General features: G+C 42.1%; 1 protein-coding gene across 4 annotated transcripts in view; it reads left to right on the top strand.

Annotated features, from left to right (window-relative positions):
* CCDC186 (coiled-coil domain containing 186) overlaps nt 1–16,948 on the top strand; it is a 35,492-nt gene extending 18,544 nt beyond the window's left edge. For all 4 annotated transcript variants that reach the window (XM_021525951.3, XM_021525950.3, XM_085582810.1 and 1 more), the window contains 13 exons: nt 328–456; nt 1,382–1,594; nt 2,438–2,557; nt 3,113–3,217; nt 3,560–3,658; nt 4,425–4,511; nt 5,274–5,416; nt 7,775–8,030; nt 8,620–8,809; nt 9,795–9,875; nt 10,895–11,105; nt 12,150–12,369; nt 13,053–16,948. In XM_021525951.3, coding sequence (XP_021381626.3) covers nt 328–456; nt 1,382–1,594; nt 2,438–2,557; nt 3,113–3,217; nt 3,560–3,658; nt 4,425–4,511; nt 5,274–5,416; nt 7,775–8,030; nt 8,620–8,809; nt 9,795–9,875; nt 10,895–11,105; nt 12,150–12,369; nt 13,053–13,136 — 1,938 coding nt within the window. In that variant the 3' untranslated portion in view covers nt 13,137–16,948. The remainder of the gene's footprint in view (nt 1–327; nt 457–1,381; nt 1,595–2,437; nt 2,558–3,112; nt 3,218–3,559; nt 3,659–4,424; nt 4,512–5,273; nt 5,417–7,774; nt 8,031–8,619; nt 8,810–9,794; nt 9,876–10,894; nt 11,106–12,149; nt 12,370–13,052) is intronic.
* Nucleotides 16,949–26,866: the final 9,918 nt, after the last annotated feature.

Genomic DNA, 26,866 nt, shown 5'->3' with positions numbered 1-26,866 from the left:
TGAAGCAACCTCAGAGAGTAGCCACCTCTTCTCTGGCAGCTCTCTGACTTGCTGTCAGTCCATTATTTTGTGTAGTAAATTACTGTGCCTAGTGTTTTCCTTGACTTGAGGCATCTTCACTCTCACTGAAGATGAGAATTGACATCTTTCATGCCTTTGCTAGTCATGCTAAGCTAGATGTTGATATGGGTGGTTGCAGCCTGACAAGTGTAAAATACAGGTAAATATTTGTTGAAGCATCTAATTTTGTGTGAAATAGGCCTGCCTGTATAAAACGTGATCAAAGAGTTATTTTCCCTATAATTATATTGTGATGTTGTATTGTAGCTGGAAGCAAGAATAGAAGAGCTTAATAAAGAAGTGAAAGCTAGCAAAGACAGACTTGTAACTCAAGATGCAGCAGCCAAAAATACTATTCAGCAATTGCATAAAGAGATGGCCTTTCGAATGGAGCAGGTAATATGGAAAAACTTAAACTATTGAACATCTACATTATTGAACAAACTTGGTTCTTGTAGGAAACATATTGGATCACTACATAAGACAGAATTTTCCAGAATTGGAACTCCTAGTTTGCAGTTATATATGCATTTTGGATAACTGTCAGCAGTGAATTTCCAAATAGCTGTTAACACTTCAGAGTGCCTGATAACTCTTCTAAAAAATACCTATTTTTCTATGTATTGAATTAAGCCCTTAAGGAAATCTCATTTTCTTTACCTGTAAGCTGAACTTGATTCAGAGGGAGCTAAAAGCTGGCAGTAGCTGTTTTTCAGACAGGCTGTCACAAAACTAATATTTTTCTCAATTCTAGCACAAAGCTCTTATTTAGTCTTTATGTATTACTGAAATCTGGGATTTTTTTTTCATTTTTAATATAATATTATGCCAAGTATTTTCTCTGTTGCATTTATTCTAAAGCTCAGTGTCTGATTTTACTTTTTTTCCCCTAATTTGAAGCAGAACTTGTAAGTGGTGGGGTGGGGGGAATCTGTAAAAGTAAACCACTGCAAGTGATCCAGCTGAAAAGTAAGCCACTGGATAATGATTGTGCAGTTGGCATGTGGATGAAAGAAGACAGAGTACCAGTATTGAGTATTTGCAAAATTATTTTATTCCTAAACATTATACTTCTTTCCTTCTAAAAACTAAATTACTAATGTATTGATAACTTATTTGAGATGTTCAGCTGTGAAGATGCAGCTGTTAAAATATTTATGGTTAGAAGTAATTTCAGTGCTTAAGAGGGATTGAATGTTAGTCTTTATCAAACTGGAGCTTTTGAGTCTTGCTTTGTTATGCTGCTCTATTGCAATAGTAAAAATATCTGGTTAATTATGAAATAAAAGGCTTGATTAATAATGTTTTGATACTTTTCAAGGCAAACAAGAAATGTGAGGAAGCTCGCCATGAGAAGGAGACCATGGTGATGAAATATGTCCGAGGGGAGAAGGAGTCACTTGACCTCCGAAAGGAAAAGGAGGGCCTTGAGAGAAGGCTGAGAGATGCAAACAAAGAAATAGAAAAGCTTACAAATAAAATAAAACAACTTTCTCAGGAGAAAGGAAGATTGCATCAGCTCTATGAAACAAAGGTACTCCAAGTGCTGCTGTGTGACTTGGTTAAAAGCACTGTCAGAACAACCTTATCACTTGTTTGCTGTTGTACTTGGTAAAAGAAACCTGTTCTCATTTAGTTTCTGCTGCACAGCTGTGAAAGTGTCTTCCTTCCAAGGGAAGGGAAAAAAGTTACTTAGTTCTCATTGCAATCTTTTTGAAGTTCCTTTTAATATTTCCCTGAATATTAATTTGCGAAGCATTAGGGATTTTTTTGACAAAATTGAGAAGACATCTTCTTTCAGTTTTCTAGATTTTGAAGTAATTTCTAGCTTCAGATTTTTCTAAAAGGCTGCAGTGACATTAAATTATTGCAGTCTTTTTTTTGTTGTTTTTCTGTGTTTTCACTCTGTATTTCCTCTTCTGTACTACTATAATTGATAATAAAGCAATAGAATTTTTCATCCAAAATTTTGCTACTCTTAGAAAGTGGTAAGATGATTAAATGATCCAAGTCTTTTTATAGTTCTTCACAGCTGTGTTTTACAATACTATTTCATGTGGAAGAGCCAAAAATTAATAAATTACTAGAAACTACACTTCTGAAACAAAAATTGCCTCTGTGGTGCTTTGTCTTTTCACAGATATATAACATTAACATATACTAAGAGTAATGCAACCTTACCTTGCTATTCAAACCACAACACTGATGGGGTTTTTTTTCCACTGGATTAAAGTATTATTGTGCATTCTGAAATATGTGCATGATTTTGCTAAACCCAGACATTAAGAAAAAAACCAACTTGATAAGTGGACAGGAGTTCTGTTCTAGAAACACTAGATCATTTAATTATATAAAAAAACCTGTGAAATTTTCTCAGGATGGTGAAGCCACTCGACTCAACCGAGAAATAGAAAAAATGAAAGAAGAAATCAATTCTCATGTTATAAAAGTAAAATGGGCTCAGAACAAATTGAAAACAGAAATGGATTCACACAAGGTGGGTGAAGTGATGTTGATAACATTACATGAAAATATAGTCAGAGTAATGGGGTTGTTATAATATTTACTTTTTATGTACTGTTCCTAATGTGGTGTTTCTGTTTAATTTGAATACCTGCAGCAAAAGTCAGAATAGTGCTCTCAAACAGTGATACTGAAATGGAAATGTTGAAAGGATGTAAAGGGAGGATGTACTGGAGGATTCTCTTTAATTTGGTCATCAAATTTTAATTTGTCGTTAAGTTTGTGTTTGGGGGGGGTTATTTGTTTGAAATAACTGTTACCTTAGTTTCTAAGTGATAGAGTTAAATCTGCTGTCTGAAAATGTGCATGGCTCATAAACAAGAGATCCTTTTGTTGTGCCTTCAATGGTGGGTCAAATAGAATCATGTAAATTAATAGATGAATGGAAGCAAGAGGAAAAATAGTTTTGGACTTTTTGTTAGTTCTTTTCGGACTGAAAGGGGAGTTTTATTATGAGAAATGTGCTTCTCAGATGAAGTAAATGGATTTCACTAGGTTTAACCCATTCTCTTAATTACTGTTTTTGTAGGAAACCAAAGAACACCTCAAAGATGCAATGACAAAATTAACTGAAGCAAAAGAAGAAGGAGATCAGATAAGGAAAAACTGTCAAGAAATGATAAAATCATATCAAGTAGGCCCATTTTCTCAAGATGTCAAATTGTTTAGTGCCTGAGTCGTCTTTTTCATTTCTTTCTAGCTTAAAGTGTAGCAGGAAAGAATTATCCTGTGAAAGTTCCAAAGCTGAGTTGAATACTGACTGGTTTTTTACTTTGCTGAAAAGTTGTTAAATAAAAGGGAAAAAAGTTTATCTTGATTGGCATGCAGTGTGGGGGTCTTTCTTGGCATGCTCAGGATTATCAGAGGTGTACTTAGAGAAAAGACTTAGTGATGTGAAAAGCTGTCTGTACACTCATAGAATGGAATGGGAAACATAAAACTTAAAACTCTACTTATATTTCTTCAATCACTTTAGGAGTCAGAAGAAGTAAAATCAAATGAATTGGATGCAAAATTCCGAGTAACTAAAGGAGAACTAGAGAAACAAATTCAGGAGAAGTCTGATAACCTGGAGGTAAATATGTGGTCTGTGAAGTCCACTTTGTGGTTAAGAATTCTGTGGGGTTATAATTTTAAGAATCTTATTTTAAGCTGCTTACAGTTATGCCAGACTGTTTGGATTTTCTCTTTTTTTGTGGTCTGATACTAAATCCCAGGTGTCTGCCCTTCCAGCATTGCTTTTTATGGAGGATGTCTTCAGGTACTACCTTGGATTTACTTTTTAAAAACAAAGTTGGGGGAAAATATGACATAGTGAAGGTGAAATAACTTCTCTTTTGTTTATAAGCATGAGTGTTGCTGTAATTAAAAGCACAAGTTCAGTTGAGTCAGGCCTTTTTCTGGCCACTATTTTGCCAAGATGTATGGCAAGGACAGACAAGGACCAGCCTCTGTTCTTTCTAGAGATTTGCTAGCTCCAAAGTGAAATTCTCTAATAATGTTTCTGCTCACAGCTCATCTGTGCACATGCCATCTTCAGAGTGACCAAGTGCCAGTTTGCTCAGAGCTTTCTTAGGGCCTGTTGTGCCATAGATTTGTGTACCTAAAACCAGAGAGTGCAGGCTCACTTTTGTTAAATTCTCCTGAGAATAAAGAAGCTTCGAGGTTTTGCTTTCCTTTCTGAAGAAGTAAACCAAGCCTTTGGGTTACCTGCTCTGCCTCAAGCCCTCTCAGCAGTTGTGGTGCCAGTATTGCTCTAGATTTTTTTTTTTTTTTTTTTTTTTTTTTTGAGGTGCCACTGTACATTAGTTTTCTTAATGAGCTTTTTACCCTCTAAAAAGGTGCATCATGCAAAAATAAAAGAACTGGAAGACTTGAAGAGAACATTTAAGGAAGGCATGGATGAGCTTCGAACACTGAGAACAAAGGTAAAGTGTGCTGAGTTGGATTGGAGTGGGGCTGAAAGCACAGTGCTGTGTTTTTTGATCAATAATAGATTCCATTCCTAATTGTACTTTTACTTCAGATCTGTCTTCAGTTTGATTAGAGATTGGCTGGCATGAGACTAGAATGAATACCTAATTGTTGACTCTGGATAGCCTTTTTTAGGAATGTTGAGCTGATCTGTAGCACAACAGTGTTTTGCTTCATTGTGTGCACCTCATTTGGCTGAAAAGCTGAGAAACATTTTAGATTTGTAATTCAGCAAATATTTGAAATCTTCTAAATTTAGTATAAATAAAATACTTGTAAGCTTCTCCTACCTGTGAAAAAAGTTTTGGCCTCTGGTAAGGAGGTTATGCTGTCCATAACTCATGGACAGTCTATAGAACAGCATGCCAATCCCTGTCTCCAGAGCAGCTCATTAGGACTGTGGAAAAAGGGAGGGAGACAGAGTATGGTAACTGAGGAAACATCATATCTGTGCGCCCTGATCCATTAGACTGATAAGTTTGATTCTTTGGACAAAATTAATGTTAAGCGCCCTGGTTGAATTTAATTTTTTTTGTTTGTTTTTCCGACTCTTACTTGATCTGAAATACTTTGGGATATTGGTCTAAGTTATTTGGAACCACCAAAAAATTAACACATGAGCTTTGTACAACAGTCTAGACATATAATCAGGATAATTTAGCTCTGAACTTTGTGAAACTAAATAGTTTCTGGTTTTATTTTTTTTTTCCATTTAGGTAAAGTGTCTAGAGGACGAGCGCTTAAGAACAGAAGATGAGTTATCCAAGTATAAGGAAATAATAAATAGACAGAAAAGTGAAATTCAGAATTTGCTGGACAGAGTCAAAACTGTAGATAAGCTGCAGGATCAGCATCAGAGGTACAGTTGTGCACTTTGAGTAATGATTTAAAAGATTATCTGAGATGGGGAAGGGTTTGTTTTATTGAAGCTATTGATGCTTTAAATGCATTGTAATTTGAAGAATGCCTATCTTGGTTTAAATCAGTGTTGCTAATATTAAATATAACCTTGGTAGCCTCTCACAAAACAAGGGGATTGAGACTGATAAATCTAATTTAATGTCTCTCATTGTTAGAATAACAAGTGCCTGATTTCCAGCATACGCTACAGGAAATTGTCTTCAAGGTGTCTGCTCAGTGCCTGTTTTATTGAAAGATGGAAGGGAGCAACTAAATTGGAAATATAAATTGCTTTAAAATTGTGATGGATGAATGGAATTATTTAATGGAAAGAATTTTACTTACTTGACAGATGCTGTATTCAGACAGGGTGAGGCACTTGTCTTTCTAATGGACTGGAATTCATTCTGCTGTGTTGAAGTTCACTCATTTAAGAATGTGAGGGGAATAATCTCAGGGGAGGGCTGGACTTGTGCACGATTCAGGAGTGTCTGAGCATGGTCCTGTGTCTGTGTGGTACACCTGGACTGGGATACAAAATGCTGGCCACTCTGCTGGTTCCACTGGTGCTGCATAAATAGAGATAGGCAGAACCACCCCTGTGTCTGTCCTTCTCATGCTGGTAAAAAAACCCAGTTTTTATTTATCATTGTGAAGTATTTCCATAATTATAGGCCTTCCTCAGTGCTTAGCAAATCAGCCACTTTCCATGTGCTGTGTGCTGGTCACCTGTATTGTCATGGTGTCCTCAGTCTTTCCAGGGAAACTCCCATGTGCTGGAAACTACTGGAGCCTACACTTGGATCAGTAACAGTTATTTTTCACTTGGAATCTTGCCAAGTGAGTTAAAGTGATTGTGATCAAAGTGTGAAACTACAAATGTGTGTTTCTACTTATCTTTTCTTCTCAGTAAATGAGACATGCTTAAATATGTCTGTCATTCCTATTCAATTTGGATTTTTTTTTCAGTATCCTTCCCATACAACATTTATTATCCCTACATCAAATTTCATACTGTCTTTTATTTCAATTTCAAGGCAGACATCCTAAAATTTATAAAGACTATATTTTAAAGTGAATATTGACCTGTGCTTGTTCACTGGAGGAATATGATTTTACGTTGAATGCTGGGAAGAACTTCATGGCTGAACTGGATACCGATCACCTCCAGTGTTCCCTGGTCTCTTTCATTTGCAATTTTTTAAGGATAATCTAGACATTTCTTTTAGAATGGTCTAAACCTTTAATTTTGTCTAATCCAACCCTGACTGCTAGGCAGAGATTTCTCCTGCCATAATGAAACAACATATTTGAAAATGTAAAATACAAGTATACATGCAGCCTTCTGGCACAGGTTTTTAAATGGGAGCTCCAGGTGAGATACTTTGCAGCACAAATGACTGGGTCTCAGCTCTTCTTGGAGAAACAAATCAGTACAGAATTGTTGATTTAAAGTGAATTGATCCTCCTCATAATTACACTGTCTGTCAGGAAATTTCATGAGATGTGTGCTGTTGCTTTGTGTGATTTTAATTTTATTTTTAAATATGAATATATACACTCCCTGTAAGAAAGGTGTTTTTTTTTCTGCTGGTTGTAGCAAAGATGAATCAAATTCTATGACTGAAGAATTAATGAACTAATAATGCAAAAGCAAATAAAAGGACATGTTTTTAGTCTGTAACATTTCAAACACTTTCTGTAGAATGTTGATGATAACTGAAGATGTAGCATTTTTCACTCAGATGGATTGGATATGAGAGTCAGTAGAAACAAAAACTTGTTTTGTAGAGGGGAAGGACTTATTTTTGGGAAGAGGAGTAATGGAGTAAGACAAGCCCTTTGGTTCAGAGCTGCAGGGCTTGGATAAGGATGTGTCAGGAATTGCCATACTGCTGTCCTAGAGAAATCCAAACTGGAGTATTTCCCTGTTTCCTAAAGAGAAGGCCTCTTACAGATTGGCCAGGTTTGTTGGGTTTGCAAACCTTCCTCTTACCCACTAGGTCTGGTTTTGAGGGTTTTGTTTGTGCCCTGATCTAAAGGTCATATGGAGAATTTGAGTATGGAGAGGTGGGCTTCCTCGAGGAGCTAATGCCTGAGTGTCCTCTGTGGGCTGCAGAGATCTGTCATTTCAGCACTGCAGTGTGTTGTGAAACAAAGTGAAAACTCCATTGGCGTTTAAAATGATCCAGTGACTAACAGATATCCCAGGATTGTTCCCCTGCCTCATTTGGACTTGACCGGAATGCTTTTATTGCAGTATACTTCATATCTTTAAGCTCAGGTTATCCCTAATGTGATACAATTGTTTTGACAGAGATGAACAAGAAATCAGTGCTTTAAAGGAAGAAATAGATGGTTTCAATTCTCTGGTTGCTGATCTTCAGAAGGACATTGAAGGTAGTCGGAAAAGAGAATCTGAGCTATTGATATTCACTGAGAAATTAACCAGTAAGAATGCACAGCTTCAGTCTGAAAACAATTCCTTACAGAGCCAGTTGGATAAGCTTTCTTACAGTGAAAGAGAGCTGCAGAATCAGCTGGAGTGCGTTCAACAGACTAAAGATGATCTGGTGAGTACAGTGGGTTTTTTGTTTTTGCTCTAGTAAGATGTCTGATGCAGATAAAGAAGTAGCACATGAATACCATCTTGTATCTTCATTTACCTGACTGCAGTTCTTCCTTGAGTCTGCCATTAGTAGCAGTGGGATATGAACCCCTCACGTTCCCAGGCTGAAAGAAATCCTGAGACACACTGCACTGGAGTGAGGAGGTGTCACTGTGTTGCTCTTTCTGGTTTTTCGGGAGCAGAGAGTTGTTCACTTTCAGATTAAGTGAAACAGACAGAAGGTTCTAATTTGCCTGTAAAATTTTTTACCGTAAATTGTTCCTCAGGTCCTGTTTGTACTATGAGATAAATGTAATTTTTAATAAACCTAGTGTGTCACAGAAGGTAATGTGACTTTGTATTGTATCAAGAATAATTGTTGGAGGTAGTAGAGGACTTTTAATTTTCATGTGAAGTGCTAGTGTTCAGCCTGAATAATAAATGTAAAGTGTGAATGATTCCCAGGTGAAAAGTGCAGTTAGGGATGTTGCGTGTGCTCTATGGTTAGGCTAGAATTTTTTTGTGTATGACTGAATATAAAATTCCAATTTCAGGCCATCAAGTTACAGAAGGAGGAGGATCAGCGAAAGTCAGAGGTTGAGACCCTGCAGGCTCAGCTGGCCTCAGAGCAGGAAGAGGTGTCTGCCCTGAAGACCCACGTGGATGAACTGAAGGATGACCTCATTACCCAGAAGCGCAAGCACGCAGCAAACCTGAAAGACCTCACAAAACAGCTTCAGCTAGGTGGAGATTATTTCCATTTAGGAGACAGCCCCATCTATGAACCCCTCAGTGTCTGTTAGAGATTCAGGTCCTGTCTGTGTGTGCTCACTGCTTGAATGTCACCCTTGAAGCTCTCCCTGTTCCTGAAAACAATGAGAGTGAGGAAGTTAGACCTTGTGGAAACTGCAGTTACAGACCTTTGTGTTAATTTTCAGTCTAAAATGTAACTTCTGAAGTGGGTTTAAACATAAAATGAAATACTTACTTCAAAAGAGCTTAGTCTTTGTTATGATGTATCTGACTACTGAAATGTCACCGTAGGTATATATGGATCCTGGTCTGTGTAGGAGTATATTCAGAAGCTGCCAGAAATTTCCTAGTTGCTGACCATATCAGGAATTGCTGGTTATTTTTTTAACATAACACTTCAGTTTATAAAGCTGGATATGGGGAGACTGATGACTAATTTTGTCTACAAATAGAAGTCATCAAATACCCAACAACGTGAAAGCAAATACATTTGAAGATAATATAATGTTTGAAGTGTGTTTGAAAGAAGAGATCCTATTGGCATTTTGCAAGACAAGTTCCATGTCCCTTTTTGTGCATATGAGAACAGCTGTGTGCTTTCCCTCTTGATCCCTACTGAGTGAGTGGTGCTTCTGGCACAAGTACTGCTGTAGTGATACTGTTCCGAGATGCTGGAACAGAGTTGCTGACATCAGTAGTGATTTACATGGCAGACCTAATCAAAAGTAAGATCAAATTGAAGTCTTACTGGTCCAGGTTAATCCTATATATGACATTACCCTGGCAAGTACAGCAGTGTGTAGGGATCATGGTGGGTTTGGGTTTTACTTTTAGTTGCTACCATTGTCTTTCAATTGTCACATCATGTTAAATTAGTGCAGGTCAGAGATGATTAGAGGTTCTGTATGTTGGGTAACACTGTAATTTTTAATTCTTACTCTGCTATTGATAATCATAATTTTGTTAATACTTTTAGCACGCAGGAAATTGGATCAGATGGAAAATGGTAATTATGACAAAGAAGTCAGCAGCATGGGGAGCCGTTCCAGTTCATCAGGTAATGGAGCACATAGCAGGGCTGCCAAACAGCCCTTCAGTCTTAACAAGGTTGCCACAGTGTGCTTGCTCTTTATGTGGTTTGTGCATATGCAGTGTGTGGGCAGCCTCCCATTAAAACTGACAAAATAGCCTCTAAGCACCAAAATGCACTTGGCTGACTGCAGTTCTAAGTGCTTATTATGAGATTAAAGTATAATGTTTATATATTTTGGTTCTTTTTAAATACCTGCCTTTTTTATTTGGTTGCTTTTATGTTTGGAGGAAGCCCAAGAGGACTCCAGTTTATACATGCTCCTTTTACATGCTGCCAGAGGCAAAATAAAAATGAGCAGTGGCTTCCAACATTGTTTAATTGCCCTATCGACAGTTGCGACTGTGTAAATGAGAAATCAATTAGCATCATTAGAGACATCAGTGGGTTTATGTAATATTCATTACTTTCTATCCAGTTAGAAGTAAAAGAGTGATCTTTAGCACTGAAAACAGCATGTTTTCTTACTTGATATCTTTGGATTTTAAGTTGAGTTGTTTCTGTCCAGATGCTGTGTAATCTCACTTTGTGAGAGAGACAAATGCTTAGAACAGCAGAAAGTAAATACTGCAAGCTCAAAGTGATCAGTGCTGCAGTGTTTATATGTAGGGCTTTTGTGAGCCTGTACAGTTTTCATGGTATTTATTGTAATTTTAGTTTACTCCAAAACACACATTTAAAATCAGCTGAGTGCAGAGTAAATGGACATGAAGGTGTTTAAGTGGAATAAGCATTCCTGAAGGGAGCACACTTAAACCAGAGGCTGTGCACCCACAGGAGGGGACTGCACCGCTGTCCCAGCGTGTGGCATTTAAACACTGTAAGGATCCTTTAGGGAAAACCCCACTAACATAAAGGGAAAGCTGGCATCCTGGGGAAAGCATCCTCAGCTCCTGACAGGTAGTGATGCATGCTCTGCTCTGCTGGGGGCACTTCACCTGATGTAAGATCCAAAGGAGTTGATCCAAGTGCTGGTGTGTTGGCAGGGTCCCTGAACGCGCGGAGCAGCACCGAGGATCGCTCGCCTGAGAACACCGGCTCTGCCGTGGCTGTGGACAGCTTCCCAGAGGTGGACAAGGCTGTCCTGGTTGAAAGAATACTAAGGCTGCAGAAGGCACACGCTCGAAAAAATGAGAAGATGGAGTTTATGGAGGATCACATTAAACAGCTAGTGGAGGAAATCAGGAAAAAAACAAAGTATGTTCTGTGTTCTTTACATGCAGGTTTTCAGTGTTGAGCTGAAACACTAGACAAGTAGAAAACTAATTGTCAAAGTGAAAATGTTTAAAACAATAAAAATACTGCAGTGACAGTAGATTTCATAGATGGAATTAGTTTTGTGGGTTTTCCTTCTCTTTTCCCAGCAGTTATAGTAATTGCCAAATTTTTGGCAATTAGTACTGTTACTGAATTTTTTCAGGAGGAATAAATTGGCACAAGTGGATTTTTGGTAGCAAAATGGTCAGCAGGTGGCTGATTTGAGGTGAACTGCTGCCACTGGCTTACAGAAAAGTCCATTCTCCTCATGTGCTTAAAAGGGTGCTGATTGTGTTTGCTTTGGAAGGAGAATCTACATTATTCCAGGTGGTACTCTGGTATAGACATCAAATAAATGATGTATCTGAGCTGAATGTAATCAGTGGTTAATGTGTGAGACATGATTCCACTTAAATGAAAATCTCATCTTACAAGATAATGTCTGGAACTTCAGTTGGGAGGGTAAGAAAAGCTGGCAGAAAGCTGTTTCTGGACAGGGCAGTTGCCAGTTAGGAACAGCCCTTAATGAGTCCATACGTTTATGCCCAGCTGGTACCATTTCACAGAAAATGATCAGAGTAGGGAAGACTCTTGGGAAGTGACTTTGTAATTTTTTTTTTTTTTTTCATGTGTAGAAAGCTTAAGATTCCATGTTTGGAGTTCTGCAGCAAAGAAATACAGATTTTTTAAAATTACCTTTCTTGTCCTAGTAGTTTTTCAGAATACTTTTAAATAACTAAACCCTGCACATTGTAGTCTCTTGGCTTGCTTATCAGCATTTTCTCTATCACTATTGGTATCCAAGGTTTTCCTCTAAAAACATTGCAGGAATAAATTTTTAGTGCCTTTTTGGTAATATAGTACTGCTTGAAAATAAAATTACTCCTGTCAGGAACCTGAAGTTACTTCAGCATCTGACTCTTCTCTGTCTTGTAATGCTATGACATTATTGTTTTTTTGATTTTTTTTTTTTTTATCCTCCAGAATTATTCAGAGTTATATTTTGCGGGAAGAAGCTGGAACACTGTCATCAGAGGCCTCTGACTTCAACAAAGTACACTTGAGCAGGCGTGGTGGGATCATGGCATCTCTGTATACATCGCACCCTGCAGACAGTGGGCTCACCTTGGAACTCTCCTTAGAGATAAACAGGAAGCTTCAGGCTGTGTTAGAAGATACATTACTGAAGAATATTACATTGAAAGTGAGTAGCTGTGCCAGTTCTTCTGCACATTCTCGTGGTTCTCAGATGCTCCCTTCACTGCATGCCGTTAAAGGCTTTGCAGAAGTCAGCTCATTGTGATTTGCTGCTGCTGGTAGCATTGGGGTTAACCAGGGAGTTTTGTGACATGATGCCATGTACCTCCAGTTTAGGACCCTCAGAGTATGCTGTACTAATGGGCTCTGCTTGAAATAAGGTCTGGAGTGCCTGTGCCTTCAGCAGGGCAGGGTCTCTGCATGCTCTGCCCTGGGCATGTGGAGCCAGGAGTGCAGGCTCTGCTCCTGGGGCAGCACACCTGCTGCCAGGGAGAGGTGGCAGGCTGCAAAATGGTGTGCAGGCTGCCAGCTGGGCTGCAGGGCTCTGCACAAGCTGGAGATCTCTTCCTGTAATCATCATCATTCTCCTTGAATGCTAGGGGAACTGGCATTCTACCTTCTAGACATCCTGTAGAATACTGGTAACTGCAAAAAATGACTTGCTGTGAGCTTTGAGTCTCTTATTGCAATGGTTATGTTTTTTTCTGAATCTAATAATTTGCATTTTTTCTGGATACTTGAAAGTATCAACCTGCTGACATAAACAGTAATTTTGACTTACTAGTGCATTTTGTGCTGATGGACTCATTTCCCTGTGTAACCTACCTTATTATTTTTCCCCCAAAAAAGGAAAACCTGCAAACTCTAGGAACAGAAATAGAACGGCTTATTAAACACAAGCATGAACTGGAACAGAGAATAAAGCAGACATAACTAAAACTTCTGGGGACTCACCAACCTGAAGATGCAGAAAAGGCAGGTGCTACAGACCAATGTGTTTTACATTCTGCCTGCCAGCACGAGCATCTGGGTTTTTTGCAGAAGAAGCCTTTGGCCACACAGGCTCACTCGTGAGAGATCAACAGGGTTTGGCATCTGTGTGGTTCTGTCTACCTAGGATCAGCCTGAGGCACTGCTGAAATTCATTGCACACTACATTTATCTGGCACTTCTATTTGAAATACAGATGCTTTGCAGTGCAGACTGTTTGGAGTGTGAGTTGCCATGAGATTTTAATTTCTGCACTGTGTAATTAATCAGTCTCTTAATGATGGAGCTTGAAAAAAAATAAAGCCAATTATGTCTTAGTTGCTATTGAACATATCCAGTGTTACTGAGCTTTAAGGGCTTTAAGACATTTATTTCCTTCCTTGCATATTATTTCTGATCTTTGGGTTGATTAAGCATTTTTGACACACGCATGGAATAATGCTTTGCTACAAAATTTTGGGTTTCAAGTGGTGGCCATGATATTGCATATTTTCTGCTTTAGGTTAACATTCAACTGGTCAATTTTTTTATTCCAGAGGAGTGAAACAACAGTAAAACTAAGGAATAAGAAAGTGTTCTGATTCAGTTTTTGAGTTCATGTAGTTGAAACCAATGTCAGTTCAGCAAATCTTGTAAACCCTTGATCTTTAGACATATGGATCAAAAGAAATCTGATATCAGATAATTGGTTAATAAAGTTCTTGGGGCTCGTGCATAACTAACAGCATTTAAGGAGTTTAAGCTGCCCATTGTAAATCTATGTAAGTACATGTAGGCATGGTGATTGAAGCTGTTTTCGAAGAAAAATGGAAACCAGTGAAATTTTCTTATTAGCTGTGGCTAGACCAACTAGTGACAATAATGGTAAGAAATAAGAAGTAGATCTAAATGGATTTTAATATATTGTTGGACTGTGAAAGTGGCACAGAAATCTGCAACTCCTTGATTTTACTGTTGTGAAGAATTAGTTGATGAAAATAACTGAAAACTGTTACTTAGTCCTTCAGTGTCTGAGAGGGTGATGGAGGAAAAGTATCAAAGTGATGAGATTTGGGTTAGTCACAACATCATGTTCACATTTTAATTCCAGGGTAAGTAATATACACAATGTAAAATATCTTTATTCCAGCGGTAAATGAGTAGTTTCTGTATCTATCACCTTTTGACCAAAATCAATTGAGCAGATCACCATGTAAATACATACTTCAGGTTTTTATTAAATACTTGAACTTCCTATTGCCATGAAAAAAGAGTCAATGTACATTTACGATAGCAATGCTTTAGCTACTTTAATCAAAAAGGGGGCTGTGGGGAGAATCTCTTACTGCAGATAGTGTTTGTATTATACACCAAATCTGAATGAGGGACCTGAATTTGGCAGCACAGAGGAGGATAATTGATCAGACATCTGGGTGACTTAGGGGTGTGAACTCCATTTTCAGATGCCACTGAGTTGCCTGAGCTTTGTAGTAAAACAAATTGAGCAAAAGAGCCTAATTTGGTTTGAATAGTTTGGTTCAAGACAGTGGGACTTCCTTGTTAGTTTAAAGATGGGCATCTCTAAAAGTCCTTGTTGGGATCAAGACCTGGTTTGGGGTCCAGAGAGCTTCAGGAGTCTGGGATGGCAGGTTCCTTCAGTGTCAGAGGGTTAAGTATTCCTTTGGAAAGGGAGAATGGGAGAAAATAGTTTAAAACCTGAGCAAGAATTACATAGAAACTGCAAGCTTTTAATCTGGGTGGGTTTTTATACATCTATTTTTCTAATTCCTGAGAGCAACGGTTAGCTGAAATGTTAGGAAACTTGGCCCAGTGCAGTCATGGGACTACTGCTTTACTGTTGTTTAAGTGATGTGAAGAAGCAAATACCTGGCTCTGCTGAAACAGATTTGTCACAGCTTCCAGGAGGCAAACAGACAGTTGTTCATGACTGAGCTTGGACCTTCTGCTGAGAGAAAGTACTCTAGAACAATTTGCATGCTAAAACATAGCTTAGCTCTTGTATGTTTGTGTTTTCATGCGTTCATGTACCAGATATCTGGATGTTTTCAGGCATTCAGCTGAATGATTCCAGTATTTTAGATACCATGTTAATATTGTAATATTTTAATGTATGTTCTCCAGGTGTACAGTGTGAATGAAGGAGGTGTGTGGTGCAGATGGAATCAGTGCAATGGCTTTGTGGAAATTCTTATTTCTTTTGGCATGGTTGTTCTCCTTTTAAGTTGAGAAACCTAGTTAGCTGTCCTCCTGCCCTGCTGAAATGCTGCTTGCTCTTTGTAGCACTAATAACTTCTCAGACCTTTTTTTTCCCCTTGGTTATGGAGACACACAAAGCAGCCAAAATACCACATTGTTTTTTGTGCATGGTGTTTTCATGGACCAAATCTGTCATCCACAGGTGTTATTTTGAACATACCTGTTAGAATTGGAAAAGTCATTCTGGCTTGCACATTGGCAGGTGACTCTCCAGTCAGCCTGGGGTGTGATGAGTACCAGCCAGCAACTTGGCATAAGGATCCTCCTCCTTTTTGAGAGGCAGTGAGGTATCAGCTATAAAATGTTGCTGGCCCCGTTCCCATGGGGTAACTTGTCAGGGGTCTAATTCTGTTGGGGTTGTATTCAGAGCACTTTCTATGAAAGGTGTTTCTGTGGGATGGCTCACACAGCTGGTGCAGGGTGGGTGAGAGCCTTGTGTAGTGATCTCGTCCCACTTATCCTTGTTTTGGAAATTGTATTAGGAATCTGAAACTGAAAATTGTCCTCAGATAAATTGAATTTTAGAGACAAACTGGTGAATTCATAAACTAATCATGGAGGCAGCCTGCAGCATGAAATGGCACAGTGTCCTGTCACTGAAATCCAGTGTCTATTAGACATGGAGTTGCCACAGGCTGCTTTTGAAAATTTCAGGCTTGTGGCTGGTTGTATCTTACAAGCTTAAACATCTGTTTCTTAAATACTCAGGGTGCTCTTTTCATTCAAACATCACACAAACAGATGTTGTTAGAGGCCCTACCAGAAAGCTGCCTATGCCTTTCCACCCTCTGTAAAATCCAGCACTGTCATTGTCAGAAGCCAGACCCTCTGACTCTATTACACTTTTATGCTATGGAAATCACTGGCTTGCTGCCATACAGACTTGTGCAATATTTTTAGTTATAGTGTCCAGAAAACTGGATATTGATTTCTTCCTTGAACATTTTCTCACTATCTTCACCTGTTGCTGGCAACACCTGTATTACCTCTCTTAAAATATTTTTAATTGCAATGTTTTGGTTCATAACTAAAAAAGAAAGAAAAATTTAAAATCAGTATGTCTGGCTTCCAGTGCATCAACTGTAAAACCTGAGTGTCCACATGCTGCAGAGACCTGAACCTGGGGAGGGGTTCAGAGGGCAGGACCTGTCCCAAGGGGCCTTCATCCTTCCTGTGCCAGTCACTGTGACTGAACACCAGCAGTAGGTGGCACAAAGAATCAGGTGTACCCTGTCTCACCTGTCCAGGGACAGGTGCCTGTGTTGCAGAGGGAGCTGGGTGGTATTTAGAGCTTTTCCAAGATGGATGGGTGTTTCCTTCCCATTTTCGTGTTCTAACTGAAACTGTTGATTCTTCCAATCTATGTGTGTAAGTCCTATACAGAATGTCTTGTTGATTTAATTTTGTAGATACCTGTTTCTGTATAAAGTTTTCAAAGGTATTGCTATACCTTATGTATATACTGTACTTTGAAATAATAAACATACAAATATATGAAAGCCTGGGTTGGGTCTGATTTGTCCCACTGTGTTCTGCTGCCTGGCTGCAGTTGTGCTGGCAGCTCTGAGTGGGGTGGCAGCAGGGTTTGTGCTGGGTGCTCATCCCTGGGAGTGGGAGCTCGTGATGCCTTAGCCAAACACTGGCTAGAAGCAGCCACCAAAGCCCTTCTTGTTCCCTCGAGTGACTGCAGGAAAGCCGAGCAGTGCTGCTGCCAGCCCCTGCTGGCCTGTTGCACCCGGTAAACAGGAGGTGGCAGTGCCTCTTCTCCGGTCCTGCCGGTGGGAGGAACAGCAGAGCCAGGGAAAACACCTCTCCCTGCATTCATCCCTTGGGAATTGCCTGTGCTGCAGCTAAGGACTGCAGGCCCTGTCAGTGCTTTTCCCTTCCATAAGCTGAATTTTGGGAATCCCACAATCCCAGCAGCAAGGACTGGTTCCTTGGCTGCAGCTCCACGTTTGCTCCTCTGATTTATTTATTCTCTTGTAGAGATCTAACAGTTTGTTTTTAAACCATTATAGTATTTTTAAATAAAAGTAGTAGATGATCGTGTCTCGTTGCTGGCAGTGCTTCTGTTAAAAACCTAGGAATGGGATTGATATGGGTTGTCCTGCCCTTGCAGGGAGCTAGAAAAAGGGGAAAGAGAGTATGGTGAAGGTGATAATTTATGGAGTTTATTCTTGTATCTCCCAGAGTACCTTAAATGAGAGAGGGGGCTGTCCTATATTTTGCTGAAATTTAATGGCAAAGAGCCTCAAGCTTCCCAGGACCAGGGCAGGAGCTCCCAGAGATTTTTCTGGCTACAGTTACCTGCATGACCCTATGCTGTAGTTGTTTCACAGCTCAAAGCTTTTCTTCCAGCTTTTTCCACTGATAGCAGGTACAGTTGTTGGTGACAGACGTGATCAAAAATCAACGTTTATTTGTGCTCCCTGAGTAATGCTGCTGCTTGGAAACAACAGCCTGAAGCTAAGCTTCCTCAAATACTAATTTTGGCTTTGGTGCTATTTGCAAGTGGCCATTTGGCAAAACACTTCCCACCCTTGTTTTTGGGTTTGTGTCTCAGCCTGACCCAGCTGAGCTCTGTGCAGAGGAAGGGCTGTGTTAAGTGCTCGGTGCTGAAGTAAGCCAGACTGATACTGCAGCTACTGTGTGATAAATATCTAACCAAATGCTAGCAGTTCTCTTCTATGTCTGATTGTGAATAAGGAAATCATCACTTCTATTTTTCTCTCTCTCTCTGCTTTATTTTAAGGGATTTTTAATAGCGAGCTCTGCTGGAGGTTTTGTTGCTGAGGTTGTTTTTAGGCTATTTTGCATCAAACCACAGTGGGTCTGTGCCAGATTTTGTGAGATTTTTGCATGAATAAATGTAGTTGTTGCAGTAGCAGAGTGCTGCTGAACAAGTTGTTCTCATCTAACGTGTAGAAATAGGCTGTTGGATGTTCTTGCTGCTGTTCTGCTCCAGTGGATGCCCTGTAGTCAGGAAATCCTCTGGCCCTTGGGTTTCACTGGGCTCTTGACCATGTGCAGCTGCCCAGTGCTCTCAGCAGGGCTGCTCAAATGCCTCAAATGAAGCACCTTGCTCACTAACAGGCTGAGTCCTATGAATGTTTAACATCTTAAGAAGTTTCTATTTTAAAATAATCCCATGTGTGTGGAATAAGGCAAACGAAAGCACAAAGTCTGTGAGCTCTGACCAAAGTGCACTGGTGTTTGGCACAACCAAAGGTGAGCACAGCCTAGCAGGCACTGCTGCTCCCTGGACTGGTTGGTGTGTCCTTAAACACTGCCCTGGGCCATCCAACCTGCAGTTCTTTTGGAACTGCTGCTGCCTTTGGACATGGATTGAAGCAGGGTGCAAATGCAAGGCAGTTTGTTCAAGCTGCGATCTGCAGACAGACAGAAGGGTTTGTGAGGCTGCAGTGTGAAAGGAAGTGGTTAAAAATACTCTGAAAATGGTAGATCTTAAATTATTTTAACTCTAGTTGGTACCTAGCACAGGGGAGAGGAAGAAGGTGTGAATTACTCATTTCAACACTGTGGGTAAAAGCAGCATATGTCTGAAAAAACAGACCTTGTGCTGTTCAATCTAGACCTGTGTTGTGGTCCTGCAAAGTCTTTGAAAACTTTTCAAGTCAAAGAGGTTGGAAAAACCAAACTTGGGCTCAGCACTCTGAGCTGTTCATGCTGTAAGTGGCTTGTACTAATCAACTGCCCTGGCCTGAACTTAGTAATTAGATTATCAGAGCAATCGTGATTAGATGGACTCTTGAAAATATTTAAGGGCTTCACCCCTCTTGAGAAGAGATCTTCATCCTTGAGGTAAAATGAGAAATCAGAATGAGCTGCTGTCAGCTTCTCATGGACTTAACATGTGGAGTGGCACAGACTGCTGACCACCAGACCTGTGGTGCCCTTCCCCTGGTCCCTTCCCCTGGTCCCTTCCCCTGGTCCCTTCCCCTTGCCGTGTGTCTGCTTTGACCCAGGGCTCACTCAAACCCCTGGGGGTGGCTGGCACGGGGACCAGAACTGTCCCACAGTGAGATTTTTGCCTGTCCACCTGCTCCCAAAGCTGTCCAAGCAGCTCCTGGTGCACTGCAGGGAATGGCTCAGCCTTTTGAGGCAAGCAAGGATATTTGTTTTCCCTGGCAGTGCTGCTCTGTGACCTGCAGGTTGTCTGAGGTGGTTGCACAGCTCCCACATCCCTGTGCTGTGCAGGACAGCTGGCAGTGAAACCCATCCACAGCTCCAGGTAAAACCTCCCGCAGAATCCACAGCCCCTTGTTCTGCTTAGCTTTAATCAGACATTTCTGGGATCTAGAAAAATCTAGCTAGTGCCAAGCAGGTGGTTTCCATCAGCAAGGGCTGGCAGAGGAAAGTCTCTGCTTCATAAAACAACCTGCTAAAGAGAGCAGCCATCAGTCCAGGCACCTGTGACCTCGGACACTGCGCTTGGGAGCCCTCGTGGTCTTTCTTGGGCTGTCCAACCCCAAAGCCAAATGCAGCAAGAAGGTTTCCTTCCAGCAGGGCATGACTACCATACAGGCACTTCAAAGATACAGACACACCTCTAAACCAAGACCTGACCAAGCACAGGCTGGATGAAGTCATCTTTGCTCCTCAGGCAGGTGAAACCTTGGAAAAGAGCCGTGGCAGATTTGGCAGTAGGCCTGTAGCATGAGGCTGGCAGATTGCTTTTTTTTTTTTGTTTACCCAAATTATGTCAAACTATTTTCCTCTCTCAGAATTTCCTTGCAGTTTTTCAAGGCTGCTTGTTGATGCTGAAAGATCAATCAACTATTTCAAAGTGATTTGACCTTGCTTTGGCTGGTGACAGAGCCCAGACCTCGCAGGCAGTGGTCGCCTTGTAGCCAGAGCCACTGTGGCGTGTCTCGCACTAAAGACAATGCTCAGGCAACTGCAAGCAATGCCAGGGCACAGTGGCATGTGAGCTCCCTCCCATCACACTGAAAAGAGTCTGATTTAACTTGCCTTGGCTTTGGTGGCAGCTGAAACAATAGAAATGTCCCCAAAGGCCAGGACTTGCAATCCAAGGGATTCTCTAGAGAGCAATAAATGGAGGTAGTTACGTTTCATTAATTGTGTATCAGAGCAAACACTGGAAAAACACCAACCAACCAAAGCAGTGAGTTTACCACTGACTGCTGGGGGGAGGCCTCTGCCAAGAAAGCTGCCTTGGATCTGAGAGCAAGGAAATTAAATGCTTCCAGAAGAGGATTCAGAGCAGGCTCATGGGCTCCTGCACTGATGCCCCATCACCACTGTGCTGGATGAGGCACAGAGGAGTAGCTCCTGTCTGGCCACCATCCTCTGTGTGGATGTCTTGGGACTGGTGAAGAGCTTTCCTCAGATACAGCTGCCAGGGAGGTCAGCTGGGGTTCTGATCCCTCATATCACAGAATCACAGGATCATTTGATTGGAAAGGGCCTTAAAAGCCATCTATTTCCAAGCCCACTGCCATGGGGACACCTTCCACTAGACCAGATTGCTCCAAGCCCCATCCAGCTTGGCCTTGAACACATCCATGGATGGGGCATCCACAACTTCCTGTTCCACTTGTGCCAGTGCCTCACCAACCTCACAGTAAAGAATTCCTTCCTAATATCTAACAAAACCTGCCCTCTTTCAGTTTGAAATCATTCCCCCTTGTCCTATCCCTACAGACATTTATAAAAAGTCCCTCTCCATCTCTCATAGCTCCTTTAGGTACTGGAAAGTGCTCCAAGCTCTCCCTGGAACCTTCTCTTCTCCAGGCTGAACAATCCCAACTTTCTCCACCTGTTTTCATAGCAGGGGTGCTCCAGCCCTCTGAGTATCTTCGTTGTCCTCCTCTGAACTTTCTGCAGCAGCTCCTTATCCTTCTTCTGCTGGTCCCCCAGAGGTGGATGCAGCATTCCAGGTGGGGTCTCACCAGAGTGGAGCAGAGGGGGACAATCTGGCCTGCTGGCCACGCTCCTTTAGATGCAGCCCAGGATGTGATTGGCTTTCTGGGCTGCCAGCACACGCTGCCAGCTCGTGCCAAGCTTCTCACCCACCAGCACCCCCAAGTCCTTCTCCTTGGGGATGCTGCTTGTCCCCAAAAAAGGCTTAAAAATCAACCTACAGGGGACAGGAAGGAAACTGGCTAATTGGTTAAAGACTGAGGGATGTGGAGAAAGAGAATTTTTTTCTAGAAAGGCCATGCTGGCACAAGAGCAAACCCTAGTTGCTTTTGGAGTGTCATGGGTTTCCTTCTCCTCCACAGAATGAGCTCAGGGTGCTGCGTGTCCAGATCTGGAGTGCAGCTGACAGCATGATCCTAACTTCTCTTTGTTCAACCCTGAGGCATCCAAACACGCACTTCTGAGTGTCTACATGTGAAACAGAAAAGTCTCTCTTTGGAAATGTGGCACAGAAATGGCTTGCACAACCGTATTTACTTCGGAGGTTCCTTCTGGGAAGCGTCTGCCTGTTCTGGTCTGCTCACAGCCCCATCGGTTTTCCCTCTCCCTCCTTCCTCTCCATGCTTCTGGGAGTGCCTGTGTGGGAGCCAGGGACCCCAGCCCCTGCCAGACCTCACTCAGATTCATGATTCCTGACATTGTGTTTCCTCCAAGGAGCAGGACACAGGACCATCCCTGAGCAGAGAGCACAGAAGTACAAGTGCATGGGCAGGGGGAGAGGAAAGGAAGATGCAAATTCTAAATTTTGATGGGTTTAGAGAATAAAGAGGTTGTTTTGGGGGGAGCTGATTGCTTTGTTTTTCTTTTACAAACAGTGCAGGCAAGAAATGTAATTGGTAATATATATGAAAACACAACTCTCAATTGGAAAATATACATGTATGATTTGACTGTCAGCTCATACAAGGAAGGGCAAATTGTGTTATAACAATACTGGGAATAAAAAATGTGAGGATTTGCATGAATCCATCAAGAGCCCTGCACTACTATTTTAGGATTCCTGTGTTGCTGGAGATACATTGAGAACAGAACTACCAGAAATAAGGAATGGTTTTGCTAAAAAACCCAGGAAAAAAAAATACAATCCCAAACTCATTCTGTTGTGAAGATGCGCATCCAGAAAAGGACAAGTGAAATGGGACCACTCATAAGTACCTAAATATCCTTCCAAGCTCCTCTGAAAAGCCTTTGCACAGCTGCTGACAAAGGTCTGAAAGACAACATATGCCTCTATCATGATGGGTAACATTGCATCATCATTTCCTGATGATCCTATTCTCCTGTCCTTATCCCTTTGCTGTCCCATGTGAGGGTTAGAGCAGAAGCACTTGACAACCAGGAGTGTTGGATTTTGCCTGTGCAGAAAAAATTCTTCCTGATCCTTGCAGGCATCTTCTAGGCACTGCTGTTGTGAAATCTTTGAAGATTTCACACAGTACAGTAACAACTTTTTCAAGTACTGCTACATGAAGAGGACAGGAGCAGAGGAGCGTGCTGGCCACTGTGAACAGGCAAGGCAGGAATGGCAAAGCCAGTCCTTGGCAGTTTGGGTTCGCAGGGGCGAGCGCGAGGCGCGCGGAAGGGGAAGCGGCGTGTGCAGCTATCGGGTGTCCGTGTCTGCAGAGATGCCCTGGCTGCAACGCCAAGAAAATCAAACCTGCAGCCAAGAAAAACACCATTAAAGTGATGCAATGACATAGGCTGAGCGCCGCTCGTGGAATCCAAGTTACACGCAGAACAATCAAGAAGGAAAACACCGACGACATTCGCTTGTGTAACAGGGGTGTCACCTCCCAGCTGGCCGGCAAGCAAGGGCACAAGTGCAGGCACAAGTAAAACCAGAATTAAGAAGAGGGACTTGACCTTACTGAAAGCATCAACCAGTCCTGTCCCTTAGGGGTAATACTATGGTAACCACAAAGACTTCATGTTCAGGTTTGTACATTTGAAACTTGTTTAAAATCCATCACATTAAAAAACTCTGCTAGGACAGACCTGCCTGATGAGGAGGGCAAGGCAAGAAAGCTGAAGCTCAGCATCAGGACACGGCCTCTTGCTCAAATAAAAAGCTGGATAAGGAAATACTGTGCATTTGTTGAGAAAAAAAGAAATATACTTTACCAACAGATATTTGAGATCTGTGTCAGGAGGGGTTGTAGCTGTAAGATAAATACTGATGGTTGCACTGCAGGTAGGACACAGGTGTGGGGTATGGTTTCTAGATTTCTGCTCCATGTCTTTTACAAGCTCTGAAAATGTTGTGATGCCAGCACTATGTACACTGGCAATACACTCAGGTTATAGAATAGCCGTGAGAAATGCAAATGTAGATCCACACAAGAATAAAAACATTCTGGCTCAGACCCAACACTAAATTATGCTAAAAAGCAGTGAATAAAATTTTTTTCCATCAGAGAGTAAAAGGCATTTTATTCACTCATCACCTCCTATTGATGGGATGTCCTTCTGGGGTATCTACTGATGAGTAGCATTTATTGTTCATGCTTCACAGCTTCATCTGTATTTTGGACTTTAACATCAGCAACATGATCCAACCCCTGATAAGTGAGAGAGAGGAAATAGAAACACAACACAAGGTGCTCCCATCAAAATCTCAGTTCCTCATAATGCACAGAGAACCTACAGGACACAGTGTTGCTCAAAAGCACCTACTCGAGAAGCACCCCCTCAAATTGGGAAGGAGAGGTCATCTGGTGCCTTACCACATCCTCAGGATCTCCTGGTGACCGCTGGCTCACCCCGAGACAGTGGGATGCAGTTCAGGCTCATTTGAGGCCATTTGTGGTGGACCCCAGGCTGGACTGGCCGCGCTGCCTCACCCCACACCCAGAGAGCAGCAGCAGCTCCATGGGGGCTCCTGCAAGGAGCTTTCAGGGGAGCCTCCCCACAGGCTCAGACCCCACTTCCCACCCTGCCCTCCTCTTCCCCCTAAAATACCTCTTTGCTGGCAGCTTCAGGAGCTAGGTCTGTGAGTGAGAAAGAAGCAGCACCCAGAGTCACCAAGCTACAGAAGGTCCCCAAGAACAAAAGATTAATTTAAATGTCCTGGCTTGGAGCAGCCTTGGCCGTTAGCTTCAGGAAGTCCTCATCAGTTGTGCGGAGGAGGAAGCACCTGGAAATCACAGAATTAATTTGATCTGAAGAGATTGCTTTCTGGAAAAAACATGTGTCAGTCCCCATTACTCAAGATTGCAGGGGCAGGGATGGGACAAGCCACACGTGGTGTGCGAGTATGCTGGATGCCAGTCCAGTGACATCAGCTGAACCAGGTTTCCTCCAGGCAGAGGCTCGGGTCAGCTCGGCACCAGGCTGGGCTGTGGGGGCTGACACGGAGCAGGGAGCCACCACCTCCCCACAGCCCTGAAACAACCAGAAAGGAGGAGAAGGTCTGGGAGGGAAGTTCTGAGCTTCTCCATGGATGGGGATCCCAAGTGAAAGCCAAGTCCCATGAGACACCCAAGTGTTCTCTCCAGAGCCCCACAGTCCACACGTGAGCTCGGCAGCTCATGCTGCATTTGACACAACGAGGAGCAGTGCAAGCCTTGCTGCTCACTGCTGCTCACTGCAGAGTGAGAGCAAAGCCAGAAGTGACAGCTGCAGTGACAGCAGTGCCCTGGGTATTGTGCAGAGGCGTTTGGAGGTGGCAGCAGACCCTGCTGTGTCCCTCTCACTTCACAACTGCTCTTAAAAACATTGAGTTTCTAGATCATTTATCCTGAACTCCACTCTCCATGCTGAAGACACTGACCCTGACCCTTTTAAAGGGGATGTATCCCACCCATTTTGCTAAATTTGCTCAAGTCCTTGCAGCCAGAATGTCTATCTGGTCTCATAGCCAACATTTATGATGTTTGCAGAGGCAAGTGCAGTGCAGCAGACACTGGAGAGAGCTGCAGCCTACCTACCATGGCCAATACCTACCATGCCACTGAGTTGGGAGCTGAAAGTACTCTTAATGTACAAGATTCCTTCTGTAGATTATATTGATGGCTTGGAAGAGAAAGTTTAAATTAAACTTTTCTGTCTCCACAAAATAAGAGACTGTGTTTTGTTGTGTAACAAGCAGACAGAGGACTTCACAATGCCTTGGTGTCTTCTCTGCACACTCTGCCCCACCCATGCTGAAGTGCAAAGCCAGGACAGGGTTTGACTTTTTTTCTCAATGCAGAGGATCCCAGGAGCAGCAGATTTTGGGAAATCAGAGCCAAGAGATTTGTCTAGAGGGGGCTAAGGGAATGTGTCCCACTCATGATTTCAGTGATACTGAGAAGACAGGCTAGTGGCCAAGTACCACAGTAGGTCAGGGAGGAGGTTTGATTTCCCATTGCAAAATGGGAAAACATTACAGACAACCAAGCCTTGCTTTTGGTGGGGCTGAACGCAGAAATGTTCCTCCCAACACTTGTTTTGGCACCATGGTGTGCCCAAGCAGTGCCCCACTCCTGCATGGAACCCATCAATGCTGCACCTGCAATGGAGTTAAACAGACTTAGCACAAAGCTAAACATCATGTGTGTGCTTACCACCCTGTGCTCAGTGCCTGCAAACAGGCTGTGCATTAATTCACACAAGTGGTGACAGGCATTTGGGCTGTGTCTGTCAGGCTGCTGTAACTCAGTTGTACTTCCTGGCTCTCCCTTTCCTTGTGTGAGGGACTGCCTTATTCCATGGCTGCCAGTGAGAAAGGCCTGTTGTTGCAAGCCTGAGGTGTGTCAGGTAAATGAAATATGACGAAAATTCCTCAGTTTACCCACAAGGCAAATTTCACCTGGCAAACTCGTTATTTGGAACATCACCTCCATGCTGGAATAGGAAGAGGAGGCAGAAGCTGTGCTTTTCACTGGCAGGTGGAAGGGCATGCAGAGCAGGGATGAGAGCACCCCTTCTCCCACCCCAGGCTGTGGCCCCAGAAGAGTTGAGCACATTGCACCCATCAGGTACGTGGTGATGGGCAGTGCCAAGATGGGCAAGTGTCTTCTCCTACGTGACACAGCTCAGAGCATGGTGCAAAGGGGGTTGGTGAGCACAGGGAGCCTCTCAAGCTGCTCTACCCTGAGGCTCTGCTTCTCTCTCAGAGCAGGAGCATTTTGTAAAATGCAGCCACTGCTTGAAGTGACCCCACAGACATTTTCAGTTAAGTGGTCTTAAGTTTTGAAGCAGCTGGACAGTTATTGGAAGAAGTGTTTGATAAAATCCTTCCCACCCCCATCCCTCCCACGCCTACATTTGGATTCCATGATTTCTTCCACGTTTGAAATGATTCAGCAGTAGACTCTCAGATAATCTCTATCTGGTTAAAAATAGTTACTTGCCTCATATGGCTTTAGCATGGAATTGTCAACTCTAAAATGTTCCACCTTCCAAAAAAGTAGAGTGAAGAATGAAAGTGAGCTTTCACACATCATTACTCTCAGCATTGGACCTCCAGAGCT

Source organism: Lonchura striata, chromosome 6 (assembly GCF_050655825.1).
Source record: "Lonchura striata isolate lonStrDom1 chromosome 6, ASM5065582v1, whole genome shotgun sequence".
Lineage (NCBI taxonomy): Eukaryota > Metazoa > Chordata > Aves > Passeriformes > Estrildidae > Lonchura > Lonchura striata.
Note: the sequence above shows the minus strand (reverse complement) of the source record. Positions and strands in the feature narration are given on the sequence as shown.